The sequence below is a fragment of the Carettochelys insculpta genome, chromosome 1 (genome assembly GCF_033958435.1).
Source record: "Carettochelys insculpta isolate YL-2023 chromosome 1, ASM3395843v1, whole genome shotgun sequence".
In the NCBI taxonomy this organism is placed as follows: Eukaryota; Metazoa; Chordata; order Testudines; family Carettochelyidae; genus Carettochelys; species Carettochelys insculpta.
The window spans coordinates 280,398,400-280,413,795 of NC_134137.1; the positions used below are offsets into that span (position 1 = coordinate 280,398,400).

Below are 15,396 nucleotides of genomic sequence, written 5' to 3' on the forward strand. Positions count from 1 at the left end.
CCCTTTCATTTCCCTGGACTTGAACGTATCAGTGTGTGGTATTTGTGTGCGCCACACCTTTCAAGCACCTAAACTGAAGGGGCCTTCTAGATTAGCTCTTCTTAAGACTCCCATAAATTTCAATGGGCTTTTCATCTGGTCTATGTTTCCTTGTTCAAATATGCGCCCTGCTCACCCATTGGGTACTCTGCACATACAAATGCACTGAACCAAGCAATGTCTCTGATCAGGAAACCTTGGATCTTTCTAGCTTTCCTGGTGTCCCTTTCCTACCTGTGCATCCTCTGGCTCTATCTAGCTACCGCTAACCTTGGGAGACTTGGTTCTGAAGTGGGGTGGGATCTGTCGTGTGTTATGCTCATGGAGGGAGATAGGTTGGTGTCATGTGTGCAGGATCCATAGGGGTGGGCACTAGACCTTGCTGAGTAGGTGCCAGATGTATTTTGGAGGTCAGAAGGTGTTGATAGTGTCCATGAATGTGATTAGAAAGAGAGAGTTTCTGGCAGGGAAGTCTCATCATCTAGTGCTTGGAGATGAGTCTCAAGGTCAGAAGAGAAACAAGAGGTTTCTGATCCATATTAACTCACTGTCAACATCCTTTCAGTGATGATCATAGAAGAAATGTGTACATGTACACAGGGTCTGTGTACTGTAGAGATATGTCTCCACTTACAAGGGAGAGAAGGACAAGATGTGGATGAACCGGTAAAAAATATTAAAATTTAAAAAAATGGGCACCCACAAATGAAACCTTTAAGTTTATTATTCCATACATTTAATGCAGAGTTAATGATGCTAGGGCAGCATAATCTGGGGAGGGGGAGAGGGGCTTCTTGGGAGGGGAAGGTATAATGGAATAAATAAGTGGAGGGGGCAGCAATGGGTTACATGCATACAGAGGAGCAAACATACTACATGCTCTTTTCAAACACGACGGAGGAGAAGTCAGCCAAAGCTAAGGGTAGAGAGGAGGGTGTATAAAGGTCATCCTTAGCAGTCTCTGTGGAAGGAGAATGGTGGTAGTAAGGATCTCAGGCTATGCTAGTTGGCCTGGCCCAAGTTCTGAGACCAGCATATCAGCTGGAGGTTCCCTCATGTGTTTTGTTGGCCCATGAGAGTTCATGATCTTCTCCCATCTTGAGTTATGACGTCCTTCTTGATAGCATGCTCTCTGGCACTCATGCCATGCTAGGCCTGAATATGCGGGATGGGCAAGCAGACCACCGAAGAGGGAGAAATGAAGATGAGGACAAGAAGGTGGGGAACCAGTGTGACCACTGAGGATGGTTACTTCCAGTTTGAAACCCAAAGGGAACGTGAGTTCATTTCTTTTTTTACATGGACTAATGTAAATGTCTTAAATGCTCATCCAACACCAAGTGCTCCCATGACCCCCAATTTGGTGCCATAGCAATATGTTTGCCTTCTCCATGAGGGTAGGACTAAGGTGTTGACAAACTAGAACGAGCCACGAACAGGCAGGAGGGACTGGATTCTGTAGCTCAGCTCTGCTTGGGGGCCCAGCCTTGCAGGTTTAAGGTGATTATTTTAAGAAACTGTGTTTGAGTAAGTGGGATTCATGGTGATGCTTCTGGCTACCACAGTGTATTCAGCTACTCTTCCCCCACATTCCAGACACACACACGCACATGCCAGAAAAGTGAACACTGCCTTGGCAGTGTCTCTTTTAGAATATTACAGTGTGGATGGAAGGATTTAGAAGGGACCAAGAAATGCTTCATAAGAAAGGAGGTTACTGTCCATGTTGCTTTTACAGTCCAGGATGTTGCCACATCCCACACATATGTTGTGACATGAATAATGCTAGAACCAGTAACGTGGTTCATAGGTCCACTGCAGTGTGTAGTCAAGTCTTAAGGTCACTACGCAGTAAAGACAGCATGGGTTAAGGGGAGGATAGGATGACGGTGTGGAAGTCAAAAGGAAAGCAAGCATAGGTTGGTCATTCCACAGGGAGCGAGATTGATGTCAGGGTGAATTTTATAGCTGCACATTGCAGAGCACTGATCACAAGGAAGTTGACTTTCCTGCTCTACATCTCCTCCCACAACTTGTCCAGCTAGCTACTTTTCACCCACAACAAGTGACAGAGCTGGCCATTGTGACTTATCTAAAACACTTGCTAAATCACTGAAGCAGTTGGGGGCAGTTAAGGATGGGGTTATCTCTTATCTTACAGTCCAGCATGTGCACAACGAACCCCACCATGACCGTGCCTAGAACCATCCTAATTTAGAAGGCCAGAAGGGTTTTCCAAGCCAGTTAGATTGGCGTATATTGAATTGGGAGGGGCAAAGGGGTAAAACCTTCCTGTAGGCAGTGAGCCAGTGATAACCGGGGCCAAGCTAGACGTGTCTGGATACTCAGTGGGTGCTGATGGCTGGGTTACACTGAATGACCTCAGAGTTTGGAGACCCTTCTGCCTGTGCTGAGTCTTCAGAGCCTTTCTCTTGCTGCTTTGGTCACCGCTCCCCATTTCCTATGGTCTGGAGAGAGTTGTATACACAGGCTGTTCCCAATGCGTTGGGCTGTGGGACTGTGGCACTGAGGGTGCAGGGTCAGAGATGGCAGTGTATAGAGGACGTTGCGAGGGCCCCATATAAGAGAAGGCAGAGTAGAGGCCAGAGGCTTGGCTGGAGTGGCTATAGTAGGGTCCCGAGGGCTGGTGGTCGGGGTAGTCAAACTGGGGCCGGGAGATGGAGGGGAAAGCCGAGCCATAGTGGGGCAGGCTCAGGGACGTGTATGCTATCTGGGAAGTGGAGGGCTGGTCAGTATAATGGCCTCCAGGGGCAGAACCCTCCGTTTTCACCTGTGCCTTGGAGTCTGCCACCGATGACGTGCCAGCAGACAAGGAGACTCCATGCTGCTTGGAGATCCAGGCAGAGTGTCCACTGGCTGCAGCCAGGGCACTCCCGAGGCCGTAGCCAGCGGCCGCTGCTGCTGCATAGCCCCCAACGTGGCTTGGATGGCCAGCGTGTCCATTGGGTGGCAGGTACTGGTCGAATTCATTGACGTCAAAGGTCTCCATGTTGGACATCACTTCATGGCTGATCTCCCCGATATCCACGTTGCCAAAGTCAATGTGAGGCTTGCCCCCTTCCCCCAGGGAGCGTCCTTCCCGCTTGGCGTCACCTTTACCTGCCTGGAGTTCTGTCTTTGGAGTTGTTGGTGGGGTTGGGGGTCCGTGGCTCTGACCTGTGAAGTGAAAATCATTGAGGGTGGGGGAGGAGGGAGAGAAAGAAAATGTGTTACCAAGTCACCATACAACCCTGGCATAGACTGGTAGCAATAAAATAGCTCAGGCAGCTACATGCCACAGCTCTGCTCCTCCTACCGCACAGACCCGATGTTGCCAGGCCTCCCTGGGAACCTCACTGTAGAGGGGACAAGAAGGGAGGAGGTGGCTGCCCGTAACCACAATGGCAACTGTGCATCTGAACCCGGGGGGGGATGACTTCCCACCGGTCCAAAGGGATGGACACAACAGCGGAACGCAAGCGCCCCCAGTGCTGATGACCGTACTGAGCATGTGGGGTCGTGCCCAACTATTGAGTCCCACCGTGGAGAAAGGGTCCAGCTCACAAGTTGGTGCTCCAGACTTTTAGAAATCCCTTGGTTCTCCAGCTGGCTTGGAGGGGTTCTCTTTGGGAGGGGGATGAGCCGGTAGTAACTTCCTGGCACAGCCATGGGACTAACCTGAGGAGTGTTCGGGATGCCCGTCAGACATGGGGGATCCTTCCCCAGGATGTCTGTGATCCAAGTGGGCGTTTTTATAGTGGGCCTGGATAGACGCAGCCCCGCCTGCTTCTCCCTCGGCTTGGCCCTCACCCTCGCCCTGGGAGGCCTTGCCATTTTTCCGACGGCGCGGCTGGTACTTGTAATCAGGGTGGTCCTTCTTGTGTTGCATCCTCAGCCGCTCTGCCTCTTCGATGAAGGGCCGCTTGTCGCTTTCATTCAATAACCTACAGAGGAAGGTGAAGAGATGGGGCAGGGTTGTCAAAATCCTACTGCACGGGATCGTGGGCACAAAAAGTCCACCCCATTTAGCATACCACCAAGCTGTCATGGAGAAGGTGGAGAAGTACTTAAACCCAGTCCACAAAGCTTTACCCTCTGTTTTATTGTTGTTAATGATTAGCTGTGCTCAGTGTTGTTCAGACCCAGAGGAAGACACAGACACTCTCCCAAACGGATTACACTTTACAACCCGTGTAAATTCACCTCCCCCAGTTCCATGTTTATACTTGCCTGAAGGGACAAAGTAATAATGCCATGATGACTGAAATCAGTGCAGGGCTTTATAATGATCAGACAACTAGGACTAAAAAGACTTTCTACAGATGTGAAAATTGTGAGTATTGCTTGAATTATGGAAGTGAGGCAAATCTTTGTTACCTATAATGCCCTTTGTCTCATGTCTCTCTCTCAGATCAACTTGTCTAGGTGACCTTTGCTTCACGGTTTCTGCGTCCTGTCCTAACCTCCCCCATCCTTTGCCATTTTATAGGTTTTGTCCTGTTAGCTTGAGTGTGAGTGATCCCTGGGCACAGGATGTTGACTGTATTTCCCAGCATCCTGGCTGTACTACTGGGACTGGCCCCTTGAGGAATCCTGGGATCCCTTAGGAGTGAGTTACAGAAGATTCTGAAGGAAAAACACTTTGGCTTTGCTTCTGCTGTGAGAATTCTTAAGCACACTGCTGCCATTTTCCATCCCAGATGTAGTTGACATGGTTTCTGGGCTAAGCCTCTGAGAGTTGCAGTCCAGATCAGGTTCTTTGTAAAGCATCTAGCTATTATGATGCCGGGCACTGCAAAAATAGGTTAACTTTGATCTTTGAGTGAAAGGCTCTGTGAAAGTGTAAAGTCATTCCCCATATATGTATCAAATCTAGGGCTGCTCCAGTCAAGACATGATCTCCTAGGAATTTATGTAACAGACCCACCTTGGAGGAGAGCTGAGACCCATTTGATCGGTCATTTTCTTTTAACTGTGAACACGTTTGATTTAATTTTTGTTTTCTCTTCCTAATTTTCCTGGGGCCTCCAGAGCATTCCAGTTGCAGCCAGAATACTGAAAAAGGGGCAAGGATGTTTTTATGAGTAACGTGACCTTGCCAAAACTCTGAGGCTGCAGAAATCTCAAAAGCAAAAACTTGTTCCTTTACGAGATTTCCAGCCCAAAGAGAGTGGGGCAAAGCTTTGGAGATATTCACCCACATGTTGGAGAGGATTCTCTGAACCCCTCTGAAGCTGCAGGGGCTCTGCTTTTGCCAGTTCCGCTGATTAGACTGAACCCTTACTGAGCAGAAGATCAACAAGAATGGCTCTGCCTTAGGCAATTTAGGAGGAGCAGTAGATTCTCATGCTTCAGCTGGGCCATGAGAGTCTATTATGTTCCCCGTGATACGTGGCATATATATGTGTGCGAGTGATACTGGCAGTGGGTTGATGGCTCTCTCATGGGTACAGCTGGCTTTAGACCACTGATTATTTGGAGTCTGCCATTGGTGGGTGTGCTGGTGAAAAAAGATGAAGAAAATGAATAAGACTGCAAGCAGGTATCAAAGCACCTCCATTTTTCTCTTTCTGTCCCCGCAGCCAGCAGCCAGAGGGTGTGATCTGGTTTGGAGCCTTTTAAGGTGCTGACCTGGGTTCACACCAGGGAGCCCTGAGAAGGTCACAGCTATGCATTGCATTCCACCACTGCCTTAATCCAAGCAATTAAACAACTGAGCTGCCATAAGTCCAACACCAACTTCCCTGTCGCCCTCCCATCACCATACCCCACGCTCACTCATCCCGAAGAGATCTAATCCCCCACCCTGAGGTGCTCCATGCACAGACTTATGTCACATATAAAGGGACATGCCTAGCCATGCCCTAGAGAGAGGGCCCTGCATTGGGATTAACCATGCCCCTGCATCACCCAGATTCCACTGGCTGTTGAAGGGAAGCAAAGGCCCAGCCGTGTAAGCTTTGCAACCAGACAGCTCCGCGCACTAACCTCAAAGGAACCAGGCTCAGGCTTCTCAGAGCTCCTCCCACCTGCTGTTGCACAGCGAACAAGACACCAAGACTGGGAACAGAACTCACATCTTCCACATGAGGCTAGCTTCTCAGCCCCTCCTGGGTCCAAGGAGGGAGAAGCCAATACCTCTCACAGCCAGCCTTCATTTGTGGGAGGTACCAAGCATATAGGGTTACTACTGAAGCAGAGCTGCCAAAGGAAACCTGCAATGGAGAGAGAAGCCGAGACCTCCCAATTCGTCTCTCTGGTGACCTAAATCACAACCACCTTAGAAACTCTAGGAGAAGAACTTGGGTCCACTGAGCTTTGCATGCCCTCCCCATCTTCCCGCTAGCCTCCTGTAGGCAGCAGACAGCAGGACCACACAAAGTCCAGTCCCCCCATCTTTATCTTCTCTCTCCAGGTCTCTCTGCTACCGCCTCCCTGGGATCAGAACTCAAATCGGCTTTAACAAAGGGAAATCAGTGTGAGCAGGCAGAGGCCAGGAGATTTGGGGGATTTAGAATTCCCTTGTTTCCTGCGCCTGACCCCCTGGTTTACATAGTGATGGAATCTCGCAGGGACATAGGAGGCCGGGAATGGATCACATAGCAAAGTCCGGGGTTTAAGTGGCCCTGAATCCGCTCTTCCCAGTGGACAATGCTCAGCTTAGGACCCATGTGAACACCCTGTTTGGGGGGAATGGGGAGATGAGAACTGTCTCCCTTATGGGTTCTCTCCTTCACCCCCATATCTCTACTCGCATTGTGCTGAACGACGGGGGTGGGGGGGGAGCCCAGGCCAGCTGTTTGTATGCCAGGTGCCTGGAGCAGCCCGATGCATGGTCCCTCCATGTCACCAACTACCAGCAGCTGCAGATGAGTGCAGTGTGAGGGTCTCAGGCGCGCCAAGCTGATGCAGCGCAGGGGCAAGTGAGGGAAGGATTGAACAGGAGTTTAACACACTGGGGAGGGGAGGGGGAAATCTCACACGCAGAGGCCCTGATCTCCCAGCCACAGCTCGGCTCCCGGGACCCACTGCCTAACTAACTTGGGGTGTGGGGGAAGAAAGATTCTGCTGCTGTCCAGGTACAAAGAGCCCTTCACCCACACTCAGCTCTTTGCTGCCTCCTTCTACTCATGTCTCATCAGTTTCCGGCCCTGGAGATGTTTCTGGCATTTGGACAAGGATCTGCACTGATCCTTTCAACGGTCATTACATCCTACTCCAGTTGAGAACCGTTCCCTGCCCTGGAAGGAGCAGGAAGCGTTCCACCCAAGTGAGGAGAGCAGCCAAGGGAAACCTTTGGGAAGGACCTCTGAGGAAGCCCCCATTTTCCCTCCATCTGAGGGTAATTGTGCATCCTTAGGGTAGGAGGTATCTGTCCTGCCGTGGTGTCCTGGCTGCTGCTGGATAGGGCAGTAGCTTCTCTCTGCACGCCCAGCAATGGCAGACTCGAACAATCAGTGGTCAGCTGTACCCAGGAGACAGCCATCAACCTGCTGCCAGTGTCACTCACACACATACATGCCAGATATAGTGAGGAAGTTAATAGACTCTCATGGCCGTGCTGGGTCATGTACATCCACTGTCCCAGACCAGGCCCTCACCTTGCCAATGATCCCCAAAAGTTTGCTAATGAAATTGGGCATGCAGGTCAGATTTGAGAGAGGAAATCTTCATTTGGGGCCCAAAGGGCCTCTGCGCCCAGGGTAACGTTGCTTCCATCACTGCGCAGCATTGACTCAATGTGTGTCCTGTTCCCAGCGCACTCCCAAGACTCACACAGCTGTGCTGATGCACCTCTCTCCTGGCCTGTGCCGCACCCTGCTGTTCTAATCCAGACCCTGTCCAGCTCCGTCAGTGGCCCTCAGTCCTGACCTGCAGCCGTGTCCACCCCTTCACTCTGTCAATCACTGATTCCCTCCCTGTGTCACCCTGCACTTGGGAGCCTGGCTGGAATCTGGTCCTGCAAGCAGTGCCCAGCCAGCAGCTACGTTCTCCCCCACTGCAGCACTGTCCTGATTGTTTGGCTTTGTTATTCCTCAAAGGGGGAGGCTCCCAATTCCAACCTGCTCAAAAGTGGGGACGGTAGAGGTATGGGGGGTAGCCTAGACGCCCTGCACAGCCTCCCAAAGGAACGCTTGTGTACATTAGTGCTTCTCATCCTTTCTTGTAAAGTAGCTCTTTAAAAAAAATAAGTACCCCCAGTACCCACAATTTTCAGACATATATATATACATATATATATATATATATACAGCATAAATTGATACATTTATTTTTATATACCAGTATAATCTATACATGTATATATGAGAGAGAGAGAGCAAGAGAGAAAAATAAATATATAACGCATGTCTCAATGCCTTCCCCTCCCCTAGATCCAGGCACCTCCAGCCCCCCTGCTATAGCTCAATCTCCAGACAGCCCCAACCCCCTGCTCTAACCCAATCCCCCGCTCTTCCTCCAGAACCAGGCACCCCCAGCTCCACACTATAACCCAGTCCCTCACCCAGAACCAGGCACCCCCAGCTCTAACCCAAGCCCCCTCCCTTCCCCCAGAGCCAGGCAGCCCCAGCCTCCCTCCATCCTAAAGCCTGGGACTCACTGGCACCCCTGCCACTGTCGCCGTCACACACTCCTCCCTCCAAGCGCTGGGGTGCGTGTGCAGTGAGCACTCCCAGCGTGCAGCTGGGAGCAGGAGCCACATTTCATTGCTCAAAGAGCCATATGTGGCTCAAGAGCCACACACTACACAGACTTCTTTCCTGTAACCCTAAGGACACATGAACCATGGGTTGAGGAACACTGGTCTTCATAACACTGATGCACTTTGGCACAGCTGTCTGCCTCCGTGGCAACCTCTGGCTCCCCATTTGCCTCCCTCCATCTCCTATAGAATGGCACCTGTCTTATCCTGCAGATCCCAAACGCTTTACCCAGTCGTTGGCCTGAGCTCAGCAGCATGCGCAAAAGCGGCGGCCGTCCTCTGTTCAGAGAACATGCACACAGAGCTAGCCAAGGGGCTGGGTTCCATTTTGTAGATTGGGTCATGCTGGATGGGACCCTGTGGCTGTTTCTCAATCTACCAGCTTCCTTCCAGGAAGACCCACAGGATTTTTAACTATCCTGTAGGCAGCATGTCCTTCCCCACCCACCAAAGATGGGCTGAAACGAGCTCAGTTCAATGTTGCTTTCGGCTGCTTTCTCTCTTCCCCTACTCATGGTGGATTTCTCTTTGTTCCTCTGCCTGGGTATTTCTAATGCTCCTGCCACAATAACATATAAGCAGTGACATACAATACGAGCCATCTATATGGAAGTATATCTGCATGGCCCAAATGTCCCAGAATGACTGGGGATTTTGGATGCTCAGTGTAGCATCTTGCAAGTTCTGATTTTCAGACAAACAGGCCTCTCAGGTTAGGTACCTAAAATTCCTAGTCAATTTTAAAAGTCTGACTCATGCTGCGTAGCGTGGAGTTGAGTTTCGAGAGGAAGGAAACTGGCATCAGAAAATTTTCTGGAGGACTGTGGGAGGTCAGGGGGCTCTGATCATGTAGTAAATTTCCTGTGGGACAATCCCACTTTTGGGTGACTCCTTCTAGCTTTGGTGGTTCATTTTATTTTCCCACACTGAACAACGGCAACAAAAGCAGTGCGGATGCCGATCCTGTCCATACACGCAAGCCTCCAACTTGCTCTGCTGCATTGCCCAACACAGACTGGTAAAAAGAAAGAAAGAAGCAGGCTCCCTGCCAGTCCATTAGCAAAGACAATGCAAATAGCAGAGGGTAGGGGGAGACTTCCCTTTTGCAAAATGCAACCATATTTTGACAGTTACTGTCTGAGGCCCTGATCCTTCAAGCTGCTCTGCACGACAGACCCCTATGTCCACACAGTATCCCATTGATGTCAGCAGGACGACGTGTGGGTGCTGCAGTCTGCCTGCAGGATCAGGAACATTAAAGCGCTCCATAATGTTAGGACAGTGTCTAAGGTCCGTCTGTGCTGCACTGTGTGGTGGGAACAGTCATGTACGATGCTGTCGTATATCTGGGCAGTAGAGCACTCTGGTCTCTTAGGGCTGTAACCCAACTATTTAAGAGCTCATATAAGCTTCATGTCAGCACTGTAAGGTGGTGCTTAAGGATGTTATTGCTATGAAATATAGCAGTATCCTTGGAACAGTACAGCTGCATTTTTTAATAATCCTTTTGAAAATTAAAATAGGGGTCTCGCTTCTCCAGGAGAAAGAAATGTTGGAGTGGAAGCAGGAAGAGAAATTGGGAGGGATACAAAAGGAAGGGGTAGGAGAAAAGCGTACAGGACGTAGTGGTTAGTAAAGGACAGGTCGGGGAACGTGTAAGGGGAGAGGCAGGTGAACAGTTTTACACAACTGCTTTAGAAAGCAGGAGAGAGTAAATAACATCAGTGATAAATGCTCACTACAGTCACTTTGCTACCAGAAAGGAGCCAACGGGGGTGATTAGTGCAGTGCAGACTAACTGGGATTATTATTCTGCACGGTATCCAAAGATGAGCATAAGACTGGAGTAATCATAGGAAAGGCAGAGAGAGAGAGAGAGAAGCGGGAAGGATTAAAAAATTCCCAGACATGGAAATCCTATTTGAGGCCTATCACAATACCCTGCTGGAACTGTCCAGGTAAATCATTTTGTTTGTGTTCCGTGGAAGGCAGAGGAGTTCGGACAAACTTCTTGATGGGTTCAAGGGAGAAGCTAACACCCAGGGGGCTCAATTCTCCCACACAGGTGGAGCTTAGTGAAGTCAGTGAGAGAATCAAGCGACAAGGAGCAATGAGATGGTCATGAGCAAAGTTCCTGCTATTCTTTTCCACCCGTGTGCCAATTTTTTCTATCCATGTGCGGAATAAAGGCATGTGCGGATGTACACCACCAACAGAAACACAAAACCTAGCTGTGGGCGCTCTGCTAATCAGATGATCGGCACTTGAATCTCTCCTGATCTGCTGCACAAGCGCTCAGATTACAGGGAACATTGGTCATGAGGGTGGGGTTCACTTCTGTGTTGGAAAAGTGTCTGGTCTATCTACAGGCTGTGTCTACACTGCAGGGTTTTTCAGAAATAACTTCATTTGACATTCTAACGTTGAAAAGAGCGGTCACGCTGCGAGAGCATTTTTGAAATTGAGCATTCACACCAGAGAGCCCAATTGTGAAATAACAGCAATGATGGGGTGCCTCCCCAGAGGCCAATTAAGTTATAATTACCTCTGCTTAGTACAGAGTCAATTTTGAAATTGAAAGGGGAGGTGTCAGCAAAAGTCGTTCGTTTTGGTAGCGTTACTATTTCAAGTTAAATACCCCTATTTTTCCAGAATAATAAGCTTTGCAGTGTGGACACAAGAGTCTTTTTATGGGAAAAACAAAACAAAACAAAAAACAGTGAAAACAAGCCCCCTGCAGTTCTCCGGAGACATCTCCCACCTGCAGTGAGGGTCTCCTGTCAAGGGCAGTGCCAGGGAAGGGTAGGGTACAAATGGGCCTGCTGCTATCTCTGTGTTACAAGCCATTCACATGAAGCTGCCAGGGTCTTGATTTGTGGCGCGAGGCCCAAGGCAAAGAAGTGATGGTGGCGGGAAGGGGCAGATCGCAGACAATCCCGGGGTATGTGTGCTTATAATCATTTCATGGGGTTATTAATGGAAATCATCAGGCAGGAAAATGGAACCGCTGGCAGAACCCATCAGTTCCAAGGGAGGTGATGTCACATAGGAGCCCTGGGGGCTGAGAGGTTGTGGGAAAGGCCCAAAGTTAAAATGGCTTTCACAAATGGAGAGTGGTAGTGTGGGTCCAAGGGAAGCTCATGTAAGTGTGTACATGTGTAAGCCTGGTGGGAGAGGGCAGCCTGTGTCAGCCCGTGCCAGCCTGTGCCAAGTCGCTGCAGGAATGGCTGCCAAGTTGCTATTAGTACTTATTTATTGCACTCCACAGGCCTGCAAACGAGACAGAGTTGCAGGCCCTGCAGTTTGAGAAGACACAAAGGCTATGTCTACACAGAAGCCTTTTTTTGGAATAAGCTATTCCAAAATAGGGCTGCCGCACAGAAAAATGTATTTCGAAATAGCATTTAGCTACTTCGAAACACGTAATCTGCACCGATAGCAGTTATTTTGAAAACAGTTATTTCGAAATAGGCACTATTCCTCCTGCAATGAAGTTTACTGATTTCAAAATAGCGCACCTGCTACTTGGAATTTATTTTGAATTGGGGGGGCGTGTAGTGGAGATGACAGCAAAGTTATTTCGAAATAACAGCTGTTATCTTGAAATAACTTGGCTGTGTGGCTATAGCTAAGAAGTGATGTTCAGCCATAAAAACTGTGACTGGCAAGGCAGAAGGGGGCATACCAGGTACAAACAATTGGAGTCTACTTCTGAGTGCCCTCTCTCTCCACCATCCATCACTGTCCTCTAGCTTTCACTGCTTTCTGCCGGGATAATCCATTCCCTCCCCCCTTTATTAAGTACCTGGGCTGCCCATTTTAAGCGGGCATCTCCTTGAGTGGGATCTAGAACCAGCGGCTGGCCGGGTCTGTGTCTGATCACCAGAGGAAGCCTTCTTTGGGCAGGAGGTGTGATTGGGTTTCACTGCCTCGCTACCTCTCTCCTTTGTCATAGACAGGAATCCAACCCACTCAGTGGAGCTCTGGGGGGTTAAGGCCCTCTGACATGTTATCTCCCAGACCTGGTTCAAAGGGACCACCTGAGGAGAGCATGAACGTAATGAGTTTGGTGGGGATCAGCTGAATTAACCCTTGGGGTCCTTGCTTGGGCTAACAAATACACACGAATGGGAGAACTGGGCAGCTGAGCCTCAGGAGCGGACCAGGACTGGTGAGGCCCGGGGTGCTCCAGGCCAGGAGTGAGGTATGCTGGTGCAGCTCTGGGAAGAGTCAGATAGCCAGGTGGATGCTACAGCAGTGTTCCCTCCAGTTTTTCCCACCCCTGAGTGGGATGAATTTCCTTATGTGCACGAATGTGGAGGGGATGTGCAACACATCACCTTCATATTGGCATGCACAACAAAATTCACGTGGCCGGTGTGAGGCCAAGGAGTGGTGAGTGGGGGAGGCAGGGCCAGGGTTCCCTCTGATTTTTGTCATCCACGGGTGGAATAAATTTTGTTAGGTGCACCCAGGCATGTGTGGAGGTGCACCACCCATAGACACACACACTGCCCACTGTGGGTGGCTGTGGGCACCCTGCTAATCAGCTGGGCGGCATTTGACTCTCTCTGAGACGGCTGCTCAAATGCCCAGCTTGCAGGGAACACTGGGCTTCGGGTCAAGACTGAGCAGTGTGGGAGAGCTCTGCGAAGGAAGCTCCCCGTATGGCTGGTGATAATACCTGCAGCTGGCACCTTGTCGTCCTGCACTTTTCCCTTACCCCTGTGATCTCCCCCCTTGAGCAGGAACACCCTTTAAGAGACGTCCTGTTAATCTCGTTCTCTTCCCAGCCTTCACCTTGACATGCAGCCTCTCCAGGATTCCATTTGCCCTCACCCTCACACCCTCCTTACCTCCAGAGCTTCCCGAGGGTCTTACTGAGCTCTGCATTGTGGAGGTGAGGGTATTGGTCAGCCAGTTTCCTGCGGGCAGCCTGTGCCCACACCATGAAGGCGTTCATGGGCCGTTTGACGTGGGGTTTGCTTTTGTTGCTCCCATTGACCCGCACAGGCATGGGCACCAGGGTCCAGTCGTAACCACTCAGCACCTGGCTTACTGCCTCCCGGATGCACACGGGGAATTTGTCGTCGTCCGTCTCCGAGTCTTGCTGTTCCTTCTTGACCTTGCCCATCTCTCCGCTCCCGGAGCTGGTCAGATGGGAGGTGGTCTCTGATGCCATGGAAGGTCCCGGCGAGAGGCAGTGGTGGTCTTCGGAACCCACCGGACTCATTTCTACCTCAGAAAGATCTTGATCATCTGTCATTATGTCTTTTGCTCTGTTCCTTCTCAGTATCCCGTCCGCCCACTGGGGAGAAAGAAAAGAGAAAAAAAAAAAAGAAAAAGCAAACACCCAAACTAAAGATTGGAACCTCTCACAGTAACTGATCACAAGACAGGAGCCACTTGGTAAAAGTGAAGCAAAGGAACTGTCATACATGGAGCTTACAGGACCCACAAAATCCATGATCACAGAGGGTGGAGGGAGGGATCCTAATTAATTGGAAGCTCCCAATCTGTGCTCCGTTCTGGAGTTTAACAAGGGAATGTGGAGGTGCCTGCCACTGGCTGAGCACATTCAGAGCGGAAAAGGAAAGATCACGGGGAATTGCACCCCATTCTCAAAGAATAGCCCTACTTAGGTCCCTTCCAAAGCTGGCCCTTGGGAATGACACGTTCAATCTAAAACCCATATCGAAAGTCTGACCAAGAACGTCGCTGAGGTGAAATCGGTGCTTTCCATATTAATAAATCAGAATGAAGAGGTCTCCATGTTGGAGGAAAAAGTTTAGTAAGAGTCACTGAGTACAGGCAGATTCTGAGCGCACCCCGGAATGAGCAGACTGGGAAGATGATGCAGCCTGGGAGAAGGGGTCTGAGCAGCGTTACTGATACTTTACGTATCGGTATGTATTTCTTCTTAAGCCTGTTTGGCAAAGCCAGGTAACTGCCCTTCTCACACAGCCCCATCATCTCTCTCTCTGCGCAGTCGCTTCCCAGAGTCTCTGCCACCACGCACAAGTTTCCCCAGCCATGTGAAAGAATTGCTCAAAAAATAGCCCCCCTCCAAAAATGGGTAGAAAAAAATGTTCCCCCTGCTTTAGTTGTAAAAGGAGCCAATAGGGAGCAGGGGTCACTTTTCCCTCCCTCACACCCCCCCCCCGCCCGTGAGGGGGGCAAGGATTTTTCTTGGAGAAGAAACCGAAAAAGTAATAGAAGGTAGAAAAAGAGTGAGTGAGCATGTGATTGAGCTCAGGTGGGAAAACTTACGTTGGCTGGTCTGCCTGGCAAATCCTGAGAGGGCTGTAATTTGTATCCCAATAGCCCCTCTGTTCTCCTCTCAGAGCCCTGGCAGCGGACGGAGCCCTGCGTGGAGGAGGCTCTCAGACGAGTGCCATTCCTAGAGGGAGACTTGGTTTTTACTAATCCTCTGGCTGGATGTCTCTCTGACTGGCTTGCTGCTTAGCACCGGGGGAGGGAAGGCGGAAGGTGGAGCCAAGCACTCTTTATAGCTGGAATACATTGATTTGATGCAGGCAGGGAGGGAACCCTGACAGCCCCCCACCCCCAACTCCACCTCAGCCACATGCATGCTCCTCACTTTTTTGATGGCAGGCTTCTCCAGGAGAGCTGCAGTCAACTTTTATTTTATG

General features: G+C 50.2%; 1 protein-coding gene across 1 annotated transcript; it reads right to left on the reverse strand.

Moving 5' to 3' along the window:
• Positions 1 to 785: 785 nt before the first annotated feature.
• On the reverse strand, positions 786 to 15,131 carry SOX10 (SRY-box transcription factor 10). The gene is made up of 4 exons (XM_074983896.1): positions 15,014 to 15,131; positions 13,600 to 14,051; positions 3,718 to 3,983; positions 786 to 3,216 (listed from the first exon to the last, which is right to left on the reverse strand). Exons 2-4 carry the CDS (start codon positions 14,007 to 14,009, stop codon positions 2,501 to 2,503), a joined length of 1,392 nt encoding a protein of 463 aa, XP_074839997.1. The 5' UTR covers positions 14,010 to 14,051; positions 15,014 to 15,131; the 3' UTR covers positions 786 to 2,500.
• Positions 15,132 to 15,396: the final 265 nt, after the last annotated feature.